This window comes from Triturus cristatus, chromosome 3_2 (assembly GCF_964204655.1).
Source record: "Triturus cristatus chromosome 3_2, aTriCri1.1, whole genome shotgun sequence".
Lineage (NCBI taxonomy): Eukaryota > Metazoa > Chordata > Amphibia > Caudata > Salamandridae > Triturus > Triturus cristatus.
The window spans coordinates 735443585-735467350 of NC_140584.1; the positions used below are offsets into that span (position 1 = coordinate 735443585).

General features: G+C 44.1%; 1 protein-coding gene across 2 annotated transcripts in view; it reads right to left on the reverse strand.

The window, feature by feature from the left end:
* Nucleotides 1-23766, reverse strand: part of GLS (glutaminase) — a 932984-nt gene that overhangs the window by 660649 nt on the left and 248569 nt on the right. For both annotated transcript variants that reach the window (XM_085648790.1, XM_085648791.1), the window contains exon 7: nucleotides 15996-16054. In XM_085648790.1, coding sequence (XP_085504916.1) covers nucleotides 15996-16054 — 59 coding nt within the window. The remainder of the gene's footprint in view (nucleotides 1-15995; nucleotides 16055-23766) is intronic.

Sequence of the window (23766 nt, forward strand, 5' to 3'; positions counted from 1 at the left end):
GAGCCTCCCCATTTATCCCAACATTATTGATCACATCAGTGAGTAATGGGAGAATTTCCTCCGAGCATTTTTGGTAAATGTCTAGTGGGATAGTATCCTCTCCAGCAGCTTTTCCTAGGGGTAGTGAAGCAATTGCTTTCCTAATCTCTTGCTCAGTGATGTTTTCAGAGAGCAACTCCTGGTTTTCGATCTGGTTTCCTTTAGTTATGTGAGTATCTAAATATTCTTGTATCTTATTCAGATCAGGATGATCCTCTGAAGTGTATAATGTACTATAAAATGCGACGAATTGCTGGAGAATCTGTTCCGGTTGGGTGTAAACCAAATTGTTTGGGCCCTTAATTTCCTTTATAAGGGTTTTAGATCTGTCATCAGCAATTTTGTATGCCAAACTTTTGCCCACCCGGTCCCCATTCTCGTATTGGGATATATGGAATTTTTGCAAACTATTTAGATTTTTCTCCATAAGTCTTGTTTTAATATTGAGCTTAGATGAAGCTAACTTTTGACATATGTCAGAAATATTTGGCACATCCTGTATCAGAGCCTGTGACAGCTGGTTTTCAAGCATAGTTATGGTGTTACTCAAAGCCGCCCAGCCACGTCTGTTTAATGAGTTTTGTTTGAAGACAAACTGTTGTGTAAACCCACGGATACTGGCTTTAACCGTATCCCAAACTATACTCAGAGAAGCAGAATTAATATTTATAGCAATGAACTCGCGTAAGTGTACTTTGAGTTGGGTTATATAGTCCGTATTAGATAGTAGATGTCTGGGAAAAGTAAATGCCCTAAGTTTCCGATTGGTCCGTTGCGGGGTAAATGATATCACTATTGGATTGTGATCCGATGTGACTCTTGGGCACAGCTCGATTAGGCTATTCTTTATAATATTATCTGATGCCCAAACCATGTCAATTCTTGAGCAGAGTTGGTGGGGGGCAGAGTAGTATGTAAAGCCGGCAGTAGAGGGATGTATTGTTCGCCAAACATCTTTTAAGTTATGAATACGTCCAAGTTCGATAAGTGCGGCTCGGGCGCGGCGCATCCTCTGAAATGCTAGTTGTCGAGTAGTATCGATATTATAATCCATAATAAGATTGAAGTCCCCCATTATGATAAGTTCCCCACAGGTATCCAATAGTTCAATATTTAGCCTATCTAGGATAGACGGGTCATCAATATTCGGCCCATAAAATACACAAAAGGTAAAATTATTGTCATCCCAGAGCACTTGAGCCGTAGCCCAACGGCCAGCTTTATCAACCTTTGTTTTAGTCAATTCTATATTTAGCCTTTTCTGTGCCAAAATAGCGACACCTCTAGTTGGTAGACTACATTCTGAACAAATAAGCACGTCGTATCCTAACTGCCCCAAAAGCTTGCGGTCAGAGTAGATAATATGTGTTTCAGTGAGCAAAACGATCTGTGGCTTATACAAATTAAGCTCCTCGGAAACAAGCCGTCTCTTGTTCCTGCCATTGAGTCCTGATACATTCCAAACCAAACATCTGATTCTGTGTGTCATTTCAGTCTGTTAAAACGCTTTGCCTGTTTTTGATTATACTTTTTCATACTGCATTGCAACACCAAATACAAATTATAGTAACAAATAGCCTTCCCCTCCAGCCTGATCATTTTAACATTTTTATCCCCCCCGAACCCACCCCAGAAGGACCACCCTTGGAGGTTCAAGTGAGAACCCCTATCCCAAAGAGGAGGGAAACCTCTTATACCCAGCTGCCGGTGGTTGGGCAGCGCAAAAGAGGAGCAGCAGAGGAGGTCAACCTGCTAAACAAGAGTTGGGTCTTACTTTTAAAGCAATTTTAAAGCAATTTAATTGCAATTAGTGTACCAGGGTTGTGTGAGAGTATAAAAGTGCACGTGCGCCTATCCCCCTTTTTTTTTTTTTTTTTTTTAAATTTTAAATTTACCCCCTGATTATATATTGAAAGATAGTAGTATAATTCGCAGCTCTAAGGTGTTAAGGTGTTAGGTGTTAAGGTGTTAATTTCGTTAGAACCTGTTCTGCCTCTTTTTCGTCTGTGAATGCATATGTCCGCCCACCGTGAATGACTTTTAGGCGAGCAGGCTCCTGTAAGAAGGCCTGGCCACCCAAAGCCTTGAATGGATCAATGAGCTGGCGTAGCCTCCAGCGTCTATCCATGGTAGTTTTGCTAAGGTCTGATCTTACGAAGAATGTTACAGAATTAATTGTGACAGGTGAGTTGGGCCTAGCTTTGAGTGAGACAGCCTGCCTAAGAAGGAAGTTCCCAAAATAAATCAGAAAAGGACGAGGAAATCTATTCGCCTTATTAACTGTGAAAGAAGGGAGTCTATGAACTCTCTGAAGCTGAGAGTCCCAATCCCAATCTGAGAGTTCCGGGAAAGCTTTCTGAAAGAGTGATACCATATATGCCCTAGGGTCAGCCCCTTCCGATCCTTCAGGTATACCAAAAAGTCTTAGGTTGAGGCGTCTTTGTCTGTTTTCCATATCTTCAACTTTGTCTTGTAGCTTGCCAATCTGTTCCTGATATTGATTAACCGCACTCTGATTACAAGCAGTTGTCTCCTCCACATTGGAGACCCTTTGCTGAAGAGATTCAATATCTTGAACTACCCCTCCCACCTTTTTATTTAAGTCCTGAATGGAATGTTGTATCTTAGCATTGTCCTCTCTGAGTTGGGAAAACTGTAATTGTGTTTCTTTGTGTTGGGCAGATAGGGTCTGCAAGATGATATTGAGGGGAGAGCTATGTTTTCCTGATCTATCAGAGTCAAAATCGGAAGAGAGCGAGAGGTTTGTATGATCAGAGAGAGGGAGCTCTGGAACAGTAGGGGGCAGAATAGATTGCTCAGGAGTAATAGTATTAGACGTTGAGCTTTTCTCCTGAGTATCTGTAATATCAGTAGTAGTCAGGCTACTTGAGTCGGTTAGAGAACTGGAGACAGATATACAGGGGTTGGTGAGTGCAGGAGCAGGATCAGGAGCAGGAGCAGGAGTAAGAGAGGAGAGTACTGATAGATCCGTTGGCACTAGAGGTTGAGGTTGAGCCATAGGTGTTTCCTTTGTTTGGTCTCCCAACAGAGAGCTAGCACCGGACAAGCGGAGAGCCATCTTCCTTACATTTCCATTGGCTTGTATCCATTTACGTAGAGGACTGTTTTCAGATATGGGCTTGACTTGCGCGGGCAAAGAAGTAATGGCAGCTTTCTGAGTTGCTGAGGGCTTGCCTGCTTTTAGCTTGTTTTTAGCCTTGAACCAACCCTTCTTCCGTGAGGATTTTCTTATAACATTGGCCGGGGAGATGAGAGATGGTTCGGATTCTTCGTCAGACTCTGCATCGGACTCTGCATCATTATCGTGACTGAAGTCTGAGTTTCCCATATCCTGGGGAGTCTCTCCTTCTCCACCTTCTCCACCCAGGACAGCTGGGATAAGCAGGGGTAGCTCCGGAAGTTCATGAGTTGAAGATGACACTGCGAGGATGGATGGAGAGTGGAGGGCTGTAATTGCATCCTCCTCGGCAATCCCCGGAGTCATAGCCTCACTGACGATCTTGTCTTGGGGAGAAGGAGGCTCAACATCTAGCGACGCACCAGTCAGGCACGCAGGTGAGGCAGGCAGTGGGCCGGAAAAAGGTGTATCCCCAGAAGCGGAGAGATGCCCTAAACCCATGTTTTCCCCCAAGGATCCGTTGTTACAGAGAGTAGGTAGTCCTGGCCCCCCAAGCCCCCCTTCGCCACTAGGAGATATAGTGGGAGCGGCCAAGAGGGAAGGGCGGATCACGGGCATATTCATATTCATGTTAGATGGATTAGATATTTTAGATGTTTTAAACGCATCCATTAGGGGTCGATCAGAGCCGCTGCCGCTGCCCGTGTCAGTTCCAACCCCTAGCCCATCTGTAGAGGCGTTATTGTTCGCACGTGAAGCAGGAGCCGGAGCTCGACCAGCCTGGTGGGATGTGTTTCATCCAGTACGGGCGCCTCGTGCTATCAGCTTGGGGGCCATGAAGGAGCGGTAAGAGAACTTATCCGAGTGCTCCCCCCCCAAATAATAAAAAAGGAGCGCTGAAAAGTTTGGGAGCAGAAGTCTTGAGCTGTGAAAAAGGCAAGTGTCCGTAAGCCTGGGCGCCGTGGGGAGAGCGAGGCGAGCTGACCCCAACAAACGCTGGAGTGCCTTGTAAATGAGAAGCATCAGTTGTTCAAAGCTCAGCGTGAACCTGCCCAATCAAATTGTAGCCAAGGTACAAGGCTGTTGTAATGAAAGAAAGCCCCCCCCGGCTGCGGCAGCAGCAAGCGCCTCACCTCTCACCTCTGAGAGCTCTCGTTGTATGAGCCGTAGTCGATGGGAGCACTCTCCTCCGTGTGTACAGCGCTGCATCAGTTGCGTTTGCTATGCTCGTTACGTTCTTTGCACCAGATCAGCCGGTAACGATGCCGGCTCCCGTCTGAGTCTTTGGTCTTCGGCGGTATTCGGTACTCCCTGAGAGCCCGCAGAGATGAAAGCCAGGCTCGGATCGGGTCGAGTAAGATCAGGCTCTGAAATTCGCTCGTAGAACCTACCGCTGCGGAAACCAGGGAAACCAGGACTTTACCCGGAGCAAGCCCTCGAAACCATTAGACCTGCAGACCTGCAGCTGTTACGAAGTGAAGCCGGGAACCATTAGCGAGCTTGTAGCTGTAGCTCGTTAATCATGACTCATTGCGTTTGCTGTGCTCGTTACGTTCTTTGCACCAAATCAGCCGGTAACGATGCCGGTACCGATGTACCTGAGTCTCGTGGTTCGTAACTGCCGCAGCTAGTAGTTAGCACGGTTAGCACAATTAACACGGTGTGGGGACACACTCCATCAGACTGTAATCGACAGCGTCAGGTTCTTTTTTTGCAGTAACTTTTTTTCATAAGCTTAAGATCCATCTTCCACTGAGGTAGTAGCAGAGACCTCGGCTGCTGCAGCTCCGTGGCGAGTCAGCCCGCCATCTTGACTCCTCCCCCTACTACTTAGTTCATTGTTGGGGACTAATTTGAAGTATCTAGCTACGGGGTAAGTGGGGTCAGAGTTAAATATCGCCCTCAAATGTTGTAGAATTCTTACATTAACTTGTAACTCACTGCTACCAACATATTGTAAACCACACGTGCATGTCAATACGTAAACTGCAAATTCCGTTCTGCAATTTTAGATCCCCCTGAGCCGATTAGTTTTGGGTCCAAAAACAGAAGTATATTGGAATGTGTTGCTCCCGAATTTGTAGGCTCTGCAGGAACTACATTTATAAAAATCGTTTTTTGAGCCAACCAAGCAGTCTTGGACTTCAAATTGCCGGATATTATCTCTGGGCTCTTTTTTACCAGCGAACTGTTCATTGAAGGAGCCCGTCTAAAAGTCAAAGTAGGTATGGATGGTAGCATGTCACCTAAGATCATCTCCGTTTTAATTATTGGCCACCGATTATTGTTGATAGCTCTTATTTGTTTATGTTGTTGCTGTATGTGGTTATGAGACGGGTCTCGTCATCAGCATTGTCCACCCATTTGCCTATATATATATATATACATATATATATATATATAATATATTTTTTTTCCACAAGTAAGAGAATTAGACCTTAAAGAACACAAGGCCGAACAAAGCTTCAGTAAAGTGCATTTACATCAATAACCATTACAAAAAATGGGGTAACCCAAAATCAAGGACCTGGGTGCAATTACGATACAAAAAACAATGGTCCTAGACCTTAATTTATCAGAAGTGGGCTGTAAGTCCGTACTTAGTGATATCATTCAATTATTATGAGCTATATATGATAAATTTGGGTGGCTCTCAGTATTGAATACAATGTTCAACATAGAATCAGACATGCAACAAACCAAAATCAAGAATTCATCATACGTTTATTCTCTTATAGTCTTTACTTTAGACAATTATTTCAATCAAGGTTGCTCCAAGGGGAACGTGCAAATAGTAAGAGTGCTTGAGTATGAAAAAGTGAAAAGAAGGAAAAGGAATTCAGGATATTGTGACATAAAATCATTTAAACAATTAGACAATGGACTGGTTGTTAATCACCGTCCTATGAAGCCTGGTCACGTTTTCAAATTATGCACAAAATGAGTTACACAATTACAAACTAAAGTTAGAAACCAATTCTAACATAGCACGTGGGAAATGCAGCGTATCCCAGGCTAATGTATAAAGGGCGTCGACGTTTCGATCCGTCTAGATGGCCTTAAGAGGGAGTTTGAACCTTGGCCTTGCGGATCTTCATCAGGGCAACCTAGATAGGTGCTGGGCCTGTTCGTGTGCCCGCTGGCATCTGTGGTATCCTAAACCCGACGTGAACAGTCCCTGCAGTGCCTAGAAACCCAGTGTCCTCCCAGGCACATATGACCTTTTCCTATTCATGACAAAATGGATGTTGTGTCAGTTTTTTGTTTTCTTGCAATTGCAGATTAATATAAAAGAGGGCTGATTTTGCCGTTACTGAATGTGAATATGAGTTTGATTGCCAATTTGCCAAATTACATTTAAAGTATTGTCATTTTTTAGTTGCTACAACAGTTGATGCTCTGAGTTTTGAACATTGTTACGGCATACATACTGACTGAATACAGTTTGTTCCTTTTATTCTTTCTCCCCTTATTTTTTCCTTTTTTTAAACAGGTTCAAATCGAACATACATTTGTTGGTGGAACAATTTATTCCATCTTTTTCACAAGGAGACCTATTAATATTAGTGTCCTCCACACATAGACAAGTTCCTGATGAAAGCCCACCTGACCCTTAGGGGCACGAGATAGGGCTGAAACATGTCGACCTCTTTTTTGGACACATTTTTATAGTGCACCAGACCCTAAATTGTCTGCCTCATGCACGAAAAGCGTTTTAACCAACTCAAACCCAGTCTTATTAAAATTACATACTGGATTTACGAGTTTCTTAATTTTCACTCACTTTAAATCACTTTACTATACACCCACACGGTTCTACGATCACTACTGAAAAAACCAGAGGAAAAACCTCCGGGTGGAGGAAGCATTCATTAACCCAATGATGATGCGGTCACGTTGTCAAGCACGAAGCGGATAATCGAACATACCGCTGAATTCCACCTGCAAAAAACGCGATTGAGGGTTTCTTAACAGTACCTTGTACTGTTTATGCTAACCCTGGTTCTTTCAGGACCAGTGATCCACTCTCTACCTGATATTTAGACCTTCTTCAGATCTCCAACAGCAGTGGGCCCTTTGTGGGCGGAGTGCACAGCCCTCCTCTATAGGCATTTCCATCCTTCCCACACCGGTTACCATTTTATTGAGCATCCTCTGTTTATGTAGACTACCTTCTCAGCTACCATGGCCCAGTCCATATCATTGCACCATTGAATATGTGTAGGTGTGGTCTGTACGTCCCAGTATTTAGCAATATTGCGCTTTGCTATCGTAATACCTAGTGTCGCCCAGTCTTGCATTTTACGGTTAAGGTCTGTTGCCTCCCAAATATTGAGGAGACATACCTTGGGCTCTGGAGGTACTGGGGTCTCGCGTACCCGAGTGATTGTGTGCTTGACTGCCCTCCAGTAGTTTCTAATCTTGGGACAGTCCCATATGATAAGGTAGAATGTGCCTGCTGCGCCGCACTGACGCAAACAGAGCGGGGAATCTGTTTTTCCCATTTTAACTAGTGTTTCTCTGGGTAGATAGGTTTTGTGGAACACCTTGAGTTGGATTAATCACAATCTAGAAGGTATTGCCACCTCCTGCTGGGATTCCAGTGCTTCCTGCCAGTCTATGTCATCTAGTTCCCCGATATCACTTTGACATCTTTCATGGAGGCCCTGCATTGGATCTGGCAAGTTATTGATTAATTTTTGATATGTGAGGGAGATCGCCCTACGGTCCATCCTATCTGTGAGCAGCCTGTCCTCTAATGGTGACACCCCCGGGAGGATGGTCCCCTCAGGGATCACTGCCATGAGTGCATGTCTGATCAGTAAGTATCGGAATGCCTCAGTTGCAGCCATGTTGTATTGTTGTTGCAGTTTTTCAAATGGAATAACTTTCCCCTTATCCCAGAGATCTCCCACCTTTGAGATTCCGATGAGATCCCACTTTTGGAATCCTTTGCAGTCTATTAGTCTACCCAGCTTCTCTGTTTCCCAAAGTGGGGTAAACCGTGTCAGCTTATTGTGCCAGCCCAACGTTTGTTGCAACGTGCGCCACAGGTGAACTATTTCAGCTGTAGGCCCGTGAGACTTCTATTGTTTGATTTGGCATATAGTGTTGGTTGGGCACCTACCTCGCCCAAAATGTATCTGTCCATCTGAAACATGGGTTCCGTAGAAGGGCAGTGTTTCCAGTGGCTAAGGACTATGAGCTGTGATGGCCAGTAATGCACTTGTATTTGTGGGAGCGCTATGCCGCCATCATACCCCCTTTAACTAATTTTTTGGTAGTTATGGGGAGTGGCTTCCCATCCCGTAAGAGGGTATGTACTTCAGTATCTATTGCTTGAAAGTATGTTTGTGGTATCCAGAATGGCGTATTATGGAGAGGATATAGGAATCTGGGTAACGCCATCATTTTAAAAAGCGTTGCACGCCCTAGTAGCGTTAGTAGGCGAGAGCGCCAGTGCTTAACATCGCTCCATAAGCGTTTCAAGGGCTCCTGGACGTTCCTATTCATAAACCCCTCAGAGTTCGGCGTGACAAAGATACCCAAGTAGCGAAAGCCGTCCATTGGCATTGTCACTTCACACCCTCTGGGCATCTTCGGTGGGGGACCACGTAGACATATAGAACGGACTGGTTCCAATTTATCGTGTAACCTGAATATTTCCCCCCAAAATTGTACAGATGTTCATTATTCTAGCTAGGGAGCGTGATGGTGAGGCCACGTAAAGCAGGATGTCGTCGTCATATAATGATATATGGTCCTCCCATTCTGCAGTCCAGCAGAGTCCCTGTATCAAGGGGTCTCCACTCACCCATGCCGCAAGAGGCTTCAATACGAGGGCAAAGAGTATTGGCGACAGGGGACATCATTGTTGTGTCCCACGCCCCAAAGAGAAGGTCCTTGACCGTCCAGTATTAGCCACTCTCTGTGCCAGGAGCTTTGTGTATAGCAGGCGAACCCAGGACCTGAACTGGGGGCCAAGCGCCAAATGCTACAGGACTACGAAGAGAAAGGTCCACTCAATGGCATAGAAGGTCATACATGCCTCCAGGGAGAGGATGATTGCTTCCTTCTGGATAGTGTTTTTCCTTCCTAGTACCCCATGTAGGCGTCGCTGACTAAAGGCAGTGTTCCTGCCCGGCATAAAGCCAGATTGATCTGTGTGTACCAGTTTATTGAGGCAGGGTGTCAGTCTGTTTGTCAATGTTTTAGCCAGTATTTTTGCTTCTGCATTAGGCAGCGAGATGGGTCGGTAGGAGGCACACTCCATCATTGGCTTACCTGGTTTTCGACTATTGTCGCTAGACGTTGGTCTTTAGGGAGCGCCCCTGCCTCTATGCTGGCCTGGTACATCTCTATAAGGCGTGGCGCTACTTGTATTGCTGTCATTTTGTACAATATGATTGGTATGCTGTTGGGGCCTACGGCCTTCCCTGATTGCATGTCTCCTATGGCCAAGGTTATTTCTTCCTCTGTGAGCTCACCCTCAAGCTGCAGAGTCTCCTCCACTGTGAATGTGGCGACACAGATGTCCTTAAGGAATTCCACAGTCTCTGCTGTTGTGGCTGTGGTCACAGGGGTATAGATCTTAGCATAATAATTTGCAAACTCTTCTACAATGAGTTGTGGGTCCCCGAGTCAGTTTGGAGTTTGGCTACCTATCTATCTGCTCGTTCACGTATATCCAACCATGCCAGCAGTCTACCTGCTTTATCCCCCATTTCATAGATCTTGTGTCGGGTTGATGTCCGTCTAGCACTGGCTTCCTTCCAGATGTGTTTCTTATATTCTTGCTTTTTAGTGTTGAGTCGATGTGTTCTGGACTGGTCCTGGGAGTGCAGTGCCTCTGAGTTAAGGACTTCCTGCTCTAGAGTGTCGGTCACACTTTTTCTTTTTTATGACCTGTGATGAAATGAATATGTTTTTGCTATTTCGATTATTTTGCAAGTGTTCTCATGTTAAGTTAGCATTTGCGGCACCATTCTATGTTTAGCCTCCATTTTGAATTATTTTGTCTACTGCGTATTCCCTCCTCGAGAAGAAGGCTGTGGAAAAGTTCAATTTCGTCAAGGTTAGGCCATGCTCTATTAATGAATATTAAAGCATTCCTTTCCCCATAGATAGAGGCTTTCTCCCACTAGTCGAGCGGTAGGCACGAACAGAACGACCTTGGCATAGAGATAATGTGTGCCCAGCCTCAGAGTCGAAACTCATCCTACTGTACTTCTTTGTTTTTTCTGCACCTGCTAGTAGAATTCCATTACGAGCGGGACTTTCTTGGTTCAGAAATGTACATAATGGAGCTCTAGGTTTGCCGAAGTCAGTCCCTCTGCAGCAATCCTAAGAGGCTGGTCAGACTGGACTCCGCTCTAGTGAAACTGAATAAAATATACTTGGTTTGTATTATCTACTGTCTGACCGACTCTTCATTTGTAAGGAAGGTTGAGAGGTGGTCGCGGGTGACCCGGGTGTTCCTAATCAGGTCACTTCCTTCAGTCGGCGCCCGAACAGGGACTCCATTGGGTGACCCATCCTCGCCCGCGGACAGGTGTGGAGGTCGGGCCATCGTCGGGCCGGATGGGTTGACCAGGAATCCCTGCATGAGAGAGTCCTGATCTCGCAGCTGCCCAGTCTGTCTGGCCAGTCGGTGCCTCACCACTCACAGGACTCAGGGGTCCGGAATGGCAAAACCCTTGGATCTGACCGTTTGGTCCAAAGAGTCGGCAGTGGAGAATAAATTTGTTTGACCTGTGTGCACCAGGTGAGTGTGTTTTGGGGCACTAAATTTGAAAACAAATATTCTTCTGGTTAATCAACAACTCTCCAAAGGTAAGTAGCAAAACTAAGTTTTGTGTACATATTTGTAACTTGTGCAAATTACTTTTTTTGATGTATTGGCAGGTTTTTTGTACGAAAGAAAAAATACGCTACCACAATAGCTCTACTGCGCCTCAAGTTGGAGCTCCAGTAAGACCATGCATGTCAAACAAGACACAAATGTAACTTTGGCCATGTTTAGAAAGCTTATTCAGGTGCTTTTTTTTTTTTTTAAAGCCACAGAACCCACAGGGAAATGCATGCTGGAGACCATATCAAATGGACTGCCATAACTTTTCACTAGTGAAATTCTGTTGCAGTTTACCAGACATTAAAAGAGTTTACGGCAGTGAAATAGGTGCCAACAAACTTTGCGCTCCTGTGGTAAAACCTACAGCAACAAATGGCCATATCACAAGTACAATAAAATCAGTGCATGGTGTCGAAAAGTGCGGTATCATAACAGAGTGTAAATATTACTACACCGGGGAATAAACAAAAGGAGAGCCAGATCATGTGTAGCAACACAACATGCCATATAAAACATGTTTTTAAGAGAATGGCCAACATACGCAATCTTGAGGAAACCACCATCACCATGCATTCTTCTCAAGAACAAGCAGACAACAAGAATGCGTTAGGTTTTGCAAATGCAATTTATATATTATCAACACATCGTAAGTCTGTCATCAGCTCGAACGCAGAAATAAAGCACGACATTCAGGCTGCAATATTGGCAGTCCAAAAGAATCAAACACAGAGTGGGGATAAGGTCCTATTACAAGGGCTCGAGTTGGAAAAAAAGCAATGTGAACAGGAGTGGTCTTTCAATAGCTCTGTGGCAAGCTGCTGAGCTTTCCCTGCTATTGCACGGTTAACGCTCCAGTTATTTTCAGACCCCTCCAAGGAAGGTTTATGAAAAGGAGACTGTGGTAGAGAGTTGAAGGTTAGGGTTAGCCCTTCCAATGATTTAGAAGTGAATGGCAATGTGCGCTTTTAGTTACTGATGATTTGGGGCTGCATTCACAGTGTCCAGCTTCAGTGCACTGCAACGAGGATGATCATTACCACTTGAATGAGTGTTACGAAGACTATAGGTTTTTAGTCTTCAGTATGTGCAATTAACATGTGTATATTTGCTAATTCTCAAACGTCACACACTTGCACACAATCGCATATAAAAGGGTGCACGTGTCTAACGTAGAATGAGCATAATGGGCATGATTGAACCAATGAAGACTGCTACCCCTTCCACAGGCCTCAGTAACGTTTAATTCACAGTCTCTCAATTTCCGAATTTAAACATTTTCAGCATTATTTACAAGAAAATCATTGTTACTCATCTATCTTGAACAGATAGCAACCAGTGACAAAGCCAAAAGTCCTGTCTGGTGTAAAATGTTTTTCAGTTGCTGGGTTATATATCTGGATGCAAACACTTTAACAATTGCTTTACTAACCTTCTTGCTTTCTCAAATATGCTTTAAAAGGCACCATTTGCCCATTATTTTTACAAACTTTTCTCAGTGGAGAACTGCCCCTCTCGAGCCCCTTCCCTTATGACAGTCAGTCACGCTCGCTAGGACCGTTAGTCGCCAGGAATTTACCAGAACTTTTACGCCTCACCACTTTCAAATGTCACCAGCCACCACCGGCATCTTATGTGTGTGTGTGATAGAGAAAAATCAAATAGGTTTGTTTTCGATCACAACGGCATCCCTGAGACTTAGTCACCTAAAAGAATTGACCCCACTTGAACTATGTATTGAGTGGAGTCTGGCAGGGGCTACAAAATCTTGTCTTTCACATTCAGCGTTGGTGCATTGAACTAAGTTGACTAGTGTCCCCCGTGGGCGGGGGAAGCGAACCTTGTAGGCCAGAGACTCATTTTACACAACAATGCCTCTCTGCAACACTCTACTCTCCACTCTACTCCACTGTACAACACTCTACGCCACTCCACCCCATTTTACTCCAATCTACGACACAGAACTGCAGCATACTCCACTGTGCTACAATACTCCACTCTACTTTACGCCAAAACACTCTATGCCTTTGTAAGCCACTCTACTGTACGACACTCTATGCAACTCCAATCTAACACACTGTACAACACACCAGTCCACTCTACTCCACTGTACTCCCCTCCACTGTATGCGATTCTACTTCACTTCACAACACACCACTTCACTGTACGACTCCACTTCACTGTACGTCACTCCAGTCTATGCCATTCCAGTCCATGCCATGACACTGAACGGTATCCACTCTATGCTATTCCACTCCACCCCACTCCACTATGTCACTCCACTGTACACCACTTCTCTCTACAGTATTCCACTATATGCTACTCCACTCTACTGCATGCCACTCCACTCAACTGTCCACCACTCCACTCTACACTATTCCGCTCCACTCTATGCTACACCACTTCACTCTACAGTGTTCCACTCTATGCCTCCCCATTCTACTGTATGCTATTCCATGGTATACCACTCCACTCTACGTCACCCTGCCCTACTCTACATTACTTCACTCTACTCTATACCGCTTCGCTCTATGGAACTCCATTCCACTGTACACCACTCCACGCAATTCCACTCTTTTGCCACTCAACTGTATGCTATTCCACTCTGCGTTACTTCACTCTATGCTATTCGACTCTACTCCATTCTAAACCACTGTACGCCACTCCTCTCTATGCTATTCAAACCTACACCACTCCACTTTATGCCACTCCACTTTATGCCCCTCCACTCTACCCAATTACACTCTACCCCACTCCACTCTACGAAACTCCAAGCCACTCAATGCCACTCTACATCACCCCACGTCACTCCAATACACATGAATCTATGGCACTCCACTGTATGCTATTCCACTGTACGCCACTCCACTCTACTCTACAACACTTCACTCAACTTCACTATACTCTATTCTATGACAGTCAACTTCATAACTTGACACCTTTTTATTAAAAAATTAAAACTACTGAAATTTAATGGAAAAAAATAAAGTTTAAAGGTTAGTTATAGTTGTGGAAACTTTATTTATTCTATCTATACAAACCAAGCTTAAACTACATGAACAGTTTAAGTTCTAAAGTTGCAGTTATACTTTACATTTATAATTTGCGCACCATCTGCAAATTACTATAACTCAAGCTCCTCTATACACAATGTTGCTAAATCGCTAGCCAGAGTACATTTGTTTGTATAGAAAGAATAAATGCATTTTCCCTAACTATACCTAATCTTTAACCTTTGCTTTTTTTCATTGAATTACTCATTAACATAATTATTTCCAAATCATTTATACAAATGTAATATTGTTGTGCATTCTTACTTTTATTAGTAATTGTTACTACAAACCGTTATGCATGTATGAATGCGGGACTGGAAGGTCCGGCTGCGGACGGAGGCAGTGCCTGTTTAATTGATGGCGGGGTGGCCTGTTTCCATTTCTTTTTTGTGTTTGAATATGTATATTTGCTGTCATTGAGTTCTTAGGGTGCCTAGGTGCTGAGGGATTTTGTTTGGAAAATCGTGTTTTGCAATGCTCAGTTGGTGTCAATGTAAAAGCCTCATTTTGTTGAGGACATTTTTCTAGTCACGCACACTGTTGTAGGTAGCTATTGATGTTGAGGAAGGAACAATACATGCTGCAGCCGATATTAGTTTAACTACCAGGACAGAATCGTTCAATTAAAGAGGTACAATAGATGTTATTAGGTCTACAGGAAAGAGGCTTCTGTCTGTTACTGGCACAATTTATATCGACCCAAAAAAGGAACTTGGACCTGTATGGAAAGCCCATCATAAAAACAGCAACAAATTCCCTGAAAAACTACAGGATTTCTAGTTTCTTTTTTGTACAAAATGTGTCTATACTGTTCCATGCTGAAAGGAAAGGACGTCCCAGGAGTTTTGTTAAAGACGATCTGCAGACAGAGGAAAGGTAATGTGACTTATGGATCAGCTGGGGACCTCAACTCTCTCCAATATTTCCTGTAAGGTAAAATGCCACCTTAACATCACATCACTATGAAAGCCTTTTAACGATCTTAGTATGTTTTCCTTTGCGTAAATATATTTCTATATTGTAAATTATCCACTAGTTGTAGAACTGTAAAAGACAGTGCATCATGTTTAATTATGTGTAATGAAAATCCTGAGAAAAACTGAGATTTGTAAAAAGAAAACAAATTAGGATGCCTAATTCATAAAGAACAGTAAACTTGAAAAGCTTCCCCTACCATTAAGGAGAGTAAAACAGGAAACAGAGAAACTCAAATACTCATCGAGTCAATCATGTACAAAGTTAACAGTATTATTCAGCTGTACTGCATCAAATAGTATTATGGCTCATTACAGATAGCTCAAATTATCATGTTATATATAAACGGAGAAGAGCATTTTTTGAGCTTCAACAGAAGAAGCATTTCTTTCACACAAACATTATAGAGAACATCTTACATATGAATGACAATTCGGTAGGTCATTAGTAGGTTTTTAGAAGGGAAGTAAGTATCTGTTTAGAAAGAGGCAAAAGAACCCAAAGAGTGAGGTTGTGTCGAATTTCAAGGTCAGAATTCCAAGTAATAGTTGTGGCTCCGGTGAAGGAATGCCTCTTGGCAAAATAAATACTTCCAAATTTAGGGAGGTCCTACTTCTGAGGCTTCTTTGGCCACTTAATATAAAAAGCATATCAGTTAGTGGGGTAGCGTTCAGCAAAGCCGCAATATTTGCAATTGCTCATTAAAAAAATATATATATTTTGAAATAATTCATTTAAAAAAAATTACATTTGATAAAGTATTAGGAGAGGCCATTTGTGTCCTTATCACACATGGAGTTAAATTGAAAGCATGAATTTAGTTAGTGACATAATAAAATGCATATGGTGCCTCGATCTCCATTGACAACAGAAAAAGTACACATTATTTGTCCTTTATGGACTGCAATGCTATATTAGCTACAACAATATGCAAACTTACCTTAATTAAAGAAGATATTACAATTGCTCCAGCATTCACCATTGGATTGTGAGGTTGATCTGTGAAATATTAAAGCAAGACACAACTTTAATACAGCAAAAAATTGCAACTGTTCAATAATTCAAAAATTCTGGGTAATAATGAGCTCTATGAGCAACTTCATTCGTTCTTTCATGCTTTCACTGGCTCAGATACAAACTTTGATGAGATGAAGCATTATAATATTACAGCTGTCTTTATGGTGACTCCGTTACTCTTATTCCTTTTTCTCGCTCATAATTATAAAGAATGAACTACCACAATCATGTGATAAGAAACTAAAAACTGTTTCTAAAAGTGGTAAAACCAATGATGTGTATACAACTAAGCATCAATCTTCGTACCGGTTGCAAAATCATGTTGGACAATCTTGGAGATGAGGAGATGGGTGATGGTAATTGGTTTAAAAATACATGAATTGCTACAAACATCCTAGTCCTAGTAGTGCTTTGTTACTGCCAGTGTGTGAGATTTCCAACAACCAGAAAGAGGAAGGGACAATTAAGAAAGATAGGCTTGGGAAGTCAAAACAGTATTTATGAGGACACTGTTAGCAACTAAGGGGTAGGACAAGTCCCAAGGCTAATAGGTATGATTTACAGATCAAAGTGGCTGACTGCTTCCATTCATGCAATGGCTCATCCATCCACACATGCACTCAAGCACATATCATACATGCTCCTAGTCACTCACCCCTGCACTCATGCATCTATTCAATCACGTGCTGACTCATCCTTACATTCACCCTCTCACTCATCCACAAAAAATGCATACAGAAACTCAGCAAGCAATTAAGAGACCCTTTCAGTTATCAGCTTCACCTATCTGCTTTTTGGGAGGAAACTTGCGGGAAACATTTGATGAACCTCCTCACAACAGGTGATTTGTCTGACAAATAATAGTGCCAACAGCAATGCCTTGTTGAGCTAAAGACAAAATTAACAAAAAAACATTCAACAGCTTATGGCTAGCTTACAAAGGGTGAGTCGAGGATACCACACCAGGCCACAAATCTGTCCAAACACGAAGCATAAATGGACTTTGTGGTAGACTGACTTGCGTCGAAGATGACATCCACCACCTCAGGCAGCAGATCAAGCGCAGTCTACTGCCACCATTCAATCTCCATGCATGTAGGTGTAGATTGTGTAGATTTGGGTGCAGGACCCCTGGGATGCTCTAGAAGTAGAAGCCTGATCGAAGGACAGAGGCTCATGCCCAGAAGTTCCTGGTACAATACTCTTCTGCCCCAATCTGAAGCCACTAGGATGACTGGGCCCAGTCGCTCCTGATCTGTTCAAGAACTCTGGGCCGGAAGTCACACAGGAGATGCCCTGCACCACCTCGTGATGTAGATGTCATTCATGATCTTCCTGCTGATGCAGGCTTAGCTAGTCTGCTCTGCCAGTCCACGACCACTAAAACGCCCCAAAGCTCCAATCCACTCCAAAAGCGCACTGCCATAAACCCAGGACCACATTTTGCCCTGCTTTTTTTGCAATACCATGTAATGGATGGTCCGGGAGAACCTGCACCAGGTACACAAATGGCCCACAACTCTAACAGACTGATATAGAGCTGGGCTTTTCATCGGAGAGCAGAGTCCTCTTTTCTCCATCACCTCCAGATGACGTTCCCAACCTAGTAGTGATGCATCAGTTACCACCATCAGCTGTGGGTGGGAAGGGAGAGGGGCCTACCACTGAGACAACTGCATCTGAGCAGCCATTAATGCAAGTTCTTCTGAAATTTGGATGGCTTTCAATAGGCTTCTTAGGTGCTGGGCATACTGGAACTTCAGATTCCATTGCAGAACCTGAATGTGCAACCTGGTGTAGTCGATGAGGAAGATGCAGGAGACTAAGAGGCCACGAAGCCCGAGGACTGCTCTGACCGAGATCCAGGCCCAAGCATGAAACATCAGGATCATAGCCCAAATGTCCTGGACTTGTTGCAGTGGACGGAAGACCCTGAACCACATTTTATCGAGAATAGCTCAAAGAAAATGGTAACCTCTGCAATGGTGTAAGGTACAACTTTGGCTCATTGATCATGAACCACAACAATGTTGAGGTTCACCGTCAACTGGCGGTGGTCTGACTGACCGTGGCTAGTAGGCTATTCAACAGCTAGTTATTGAGGTAGATGAAAACTGTTAGAGCTAGCCTCCAAAGTAGTGACACGACCACTATCAACAATTTTCTGAACTTCTGAGGGGCGTTGGTGAGGCCGAAGGAAAGCACTGCAAACTGAAAATGCTCCTGGCTGACCATGAACCGCAGGCAAGGTCTGTGGAACTGCAGGACGGGTATGTGAAAGTTCTTATCCTGCAGATCAAAGGACACTATCCAGTCTTTGAATTCCAGAGCAGCTAAGATCTGGGTCAGTGTGAGCGTTTAAATTTGGCCTTCCGGAAGGCTTTGGGTTCAAAGGTTCAATAAAGGCCAGAGACCTTTTTAGACACAAGGAAAAAATGAGACTAACAACCATCTCTCCCTTCGGAGTCTGGAACCCCTTGATAGCACCTTTGAGAGCAACAATCAAGTCTCCTGCAATAGAATGGAGAGGTGCTCCTCCAAAAGTCGGTTGGATGTGGGCGGGGAGGAAGTTTGGCAGAGCAAAAAGTAAGGGTAAGGCATAGTCATGTTGAATGATTTGTATGACTCATCTGTCGGATGTGATGGATTGCCACCCCAGAAGGAAATACCGGATCCTGCCCCCCAAACAATGGGCGTGCCACGCTAAAGGCAAACTAAAGTGGCTTGGTGGCTGTTGCTGCAAGTGAAGGGGGCTGGGACACTGGTGCCCCTGCTGACCTGTGCACTGCCTGCCAGACCCATGTCCCCAGACTCCAAATTACTTGGGTGACTGCTGTAGCGGTCAGGGAGACTGTCTGTGTCTATTAGCTGGCCCCCTAGAGTAGCCTTTGAAATTTCTTAACTTATGTGAAGACAGCTTGGCAGGGATCAACAACCCCAGGGATTGCGCTGTGGCTCTAAGACCCTTAAAACACTCCACAGCAAAATGAGCTTTTCAGCATCAAAGGGCATATCCATGAGAGAGCACAACACTGGTGCAACCATCCTTCCCAGTATACTCAGTAGTATCACAGCCAGCACTAATCATATATTTTGTCACATCATGAATTGTTTGAACAAGAGAAACCCTAAGGTCTTCTGGTACCACGGGCAAGATCACGCTGGCCATGTCCCAAAAGGAAGTGTGTAGTGACCCAAGAAACTGCCTGCATTGACAGATCTCAATGCCACCCTAGCCAAGGGGAACACTGGTTTTCCAAACTCCTAAATCCTCATGGAATCCTGATAGAGAGGAGCTGTGGGGAAATAATTGGAGTTCACTTTGCTGGCTGAAGACTGAACACTAGGCTCCTAGGGGTAGTGTTTAGTAAGACAATGATCTTCAGGCGTCGGCATCGGAGGTCTGGATTCCAGCCTATTCACTGATGGGCAAGAACAGGACTTTGAACAAGTGGCCATCAAGGAATAAGTGAGGGCCTTGTTAAAGGGAAGAAAGGGACCAGTCATGGCTGGCTAACGTTGCAAAAGTTTTATAAGGACATTAGGCCAGATGTATCAACATTGCATTTTGCAAGTCCTCAATAGCAATTTTTACCGATTCGCTATTATGGACTCGCAAAATGCAATGTATGTAGGTTTTGCAAATAAAATTGCGATTCCTACGCATTCATTATTTGCGACTCGCACATTGCAACCAGCAAATAAGGAATGGCGGCCCATTCATTTCTATGGGCCTAGAGGCCCATAGGAATTAATGGAAATTTCATGCGATTCCTTAAAGCCAGGTCGCAATATTTTTTTGTTTCCAGCATGGCATTTAATGAGTCTAAAATTACGATTCCCTAAATGCATTTTAAAAATTGTAATTTCCTATTTTGCGAAAGTCCTTTTGGAATGATACATCGGCTATGGTCCTAGAATTGCAGCGGACTTCACTCGACACCAAGAATAATGGGCCAGATGTATCAAGCGTTTTACGGTTCCCAAACGGTAAAACGCTTGATACATCTAGCCCATTATTCTTGGTGTCGAGTGAAGGCAGCTGCAATTCTAGGACCATAGATGCCCATCATAAATACTCCCACAAATGATGCACTCTTTCTATCGGTGGGGCAAGTGACGGGGGAGGTATCAAGCCCACTGGCCTCTTGTAAGTTCATGTAAAAATTGTCCATGACTTTTGGGGCAGTAATGAGCCAGCACAGAGCCACCAGGTTTCACTTACCACCATCAAGGAGCATTGCTGGAAAAAGTGTTGCATCCTGTCCAGCGCTTGGGAATCATTCTAAAGTGATGAACCTACAGTTAGAAGCATCCGCCAGAGAAAATATATACACTGGCATACAGGGCATTTCATTAACCCCTTCAGCGCGGCGCGGATTTCCGCGCCACGCTGAAGATTCCGTGCGCGGGCGGGGCCATGACGGAACGGTTCCGTCATGCGCACAGCGCAACCGACGTGCATGACGGAACCGCTCCGTCATGCGCGTCGAAGGGGTTAATAAACAAAGGTGAGAACCTCAGATATTCCCAAGTCCATTACCTCTTACATGTAAAATAGGTGGAGCACACTGTATAATATAGAAACCACTTCTTTGCATCTCATACCACGAAATCCAAATCATTTTATGTAGCTCCTGCACATCCCAAATCATTTACCATGTTATTGTTGACATCTCTCTGCTCTGCCCACCACACCCAGAATCCAGACTTCAGGAGAACTGAGGTAAGCTATCTTTACGGCTCCAGCAAGAACTGGGCATGTATTAAAAGACATACCACCAAAAAACGTAAAACAATATTAAAAAGATAAATTAAGTAATTAACCAGAAGCTGGTGAAAAAATTATATTTTCTGAACACATCAAGTGAAAAACATCCGCATTCTTTACACATATTTTCTTCTATAGGTCACTTTCAATTAGGTGTTGAGCAACCACATTTAACCGCATTTAACTGTATGCTTGATAATACACGACGCATTTTAGTTATTGTTATTTAAAATACAAAATATTTCCTTGTGTAACACCTGACAACATTAACAAGCATTTACAATGCAATAGTCTCGGCATTGTTAAAGTTAGAGCTATTGGCATTGCTCATGACATTATTTTTGTTTATGTTTTGAATCAACCTTGTGTATGGGCTCGAAAGACGATTAAATTAATTGGGCTAGCACTGTGTTTAATTCCCATGGGACTGCAGGGCACTTTAAGGGTGGGAAAACCCTGAAGAGGCCTTTCATAAATTCTTTAACAATTCTTGTTGACCAAAAAGAGAGCTCTCCTGGTTTCCTGCGAAACCTGGAAATTGTCGCCAAGTGTACTTTGATTGATGAGTGAGCCAATTTTGATTTAGCCAAGTCAAGCAGGTAAGGCAAAACCTGTTACAGGGTTGAGAGCAAAGGATGCAAGTCTTTTTCCCCGCACCAATGGCAGAATGTCTTCCATTTTGCAGCATATGACCTATTGGTGGAGGCAGCTCTGGCCCGCTGGAGGATGGACCTGCAATCTGGAGTGATGTTTAAATCTGTGAATTCATAGTCATGAGGTTCCAAGCTGACAAACTTCAAGATTTTATTTGAGGATGAACAATTGGACCGATGTTCATTGAGAGTAGGTTTGGTATTGAAGGAAAGAGAATGTGCAGAGATATTGAGTACAGGAGAAGCTTCGTGTACCAAAACTGCATCGGCCATGCCGGAGCTATGAGAATGAGATGACAGGGTTCTTTCTTCATCTTGCTCAATACGCTTGGGATGAGGGGAAACGGCGGGAACGCATATGCTAACGTCCCCGTCCACAGCATCTGCAGGGCGTTCCCCCAAGAGTTTTTCTGAGGGAACCTGCTGGTGAACCTTTCGCACTTCCTGTTGCTTTCTGTCGCGAAAAGATCCTGTTTTGAAGTGCCCCATAGTTTGAAGACTCGTCTCAGCTGGTCCACGTCTAACTCTCATTCTTGACATTGGGAATTGGTTCTGCTTAGAAAATCCGCCCAATCGTTGCCCACGCCAGGAACATGCTCTATTTGCAATGTTATGTTGTGTTGAATTAGCCACATCCAAATCTCCTGGGCGTTGTCGGATAACGTGAGAGACCTGGTGCCCACTTATTTGGCAAGATAGAACATTTTTGTGGTGTTGTCTGTCCTTACCAGAACAGAGGATCCCTGGATTCTGGGAAGAAAAGCTTGCAGCCCCAGAAACACTGTCCTCGGCTCCAAAAGATGGATGTGTAAAAACATTTCTTGAACTGACCATTTTCCGTGGATTTGCAATTCCTGTAAATGCGTCCCCCAGCTGTCCATTGAAGCGTCCGTTGTCATAATAGAACGAGGCTGTGCTGGTTAAAAACGAGAGGCCTGGAGAGCTATTGCTTTTTTTCCCACCATGACAGAGCCTGTTTCATTGTCTGAGAGAGAGAGAGATGATGTCCTTGAATGAGCCGGGCGCCTGTACCTGCATGTCTAACTGCTCCTGGAGAGGCCTCCTGTGCAGCCGACAATTTGGAATCAACGGAATGCATGACGACAGCATCCCCAGTAAGGACTTGAATACTCTCACAGGAGTGGACTCTCTTGCGCGTAGAAGGGATGCTAAGCGCATTAACTTGAGCATCCGTTCTGAAGTGGGAAACGCCTTAATCGACTTTGTGTTCAGAAATGCCACTAGAAAAATACGCTTCTGGCTTGGAATCAATTGTGACTTCTCCACATTGAGTTGTAACCCCAGAAACTTGAAGAGCCGCTGACAAGCATGCGAAGATTTTCTGGAAGAGTGAAATGTAGCTCCTTTCACTAGCCAGTCGTCCAGGTAGGGGTAAACCTGGTGCCCCTGCCTTCTCAGAAAAGCGGCTACCGGGGGTCATACATTTAATGAAAACTCTGGGAGCTGAGCGAAGGCCGAATGGCAAAACCTTGAACTGGAAGTGATCCACAGCCACCTTGAACCTTAGGAATTAGCGATGCTTTGCCTGAATGGGGATGCAAAAGTCCTAGAGATCGAAGGCCACTAGAAAATCTCCCTTGTTTATTGATAAGAGAATCTCTTGAAGGGACAACATTCTGAATGACCGCTTCTTGATGTATTTGTTTAGCTGTCTGAGGTCTATGACCTGTTTCCATTTCCCACATTTTTTATTAGGAAGAAATTGGAATAAAAGCCCTTCCCTCGTTGTCCGAAAGGCACCGTCTCTATCGCCCCTTTCTTTAGCAGAGTCGATCTTTCTTGCCTTAACAAGGATAAATGATGATGATGCATTTTTCTTGGAGGTGGAGTTCGAGGAGGCTTGTGGACAAATTCTAGGGTGTGGCCGTGTTGGATGATATCCAACACCCACGTGTCCTTCGTGATGGCTTGCCATTGATATAGAAATGGAGAGAGCTGATGGGACCATAGAGGTTGAAAACGAGATGAGGTGGCTGGCAGAAGACAAGCGTCACTGACATCTTGAGGAATCCTGCAATTTTCCTCGTCCTGCAGGCTTGCATCTAGCCGATTGCTGATTGTATGACAGATTGGAGGTACGAAATTGCTGCTGTTGCTGCCCCCCATATTGCGGTCTGCAACTCTGCTGACCATATGGTTAATATCTGTATGACTTGAATGATGGTCTTTGCTGGAACTGACCTCTACCTCCACGAAAGGACTGAAAACGCCTTTGTTGCAACGTGCCTAAGGAACGTGCAGTCTCAGTA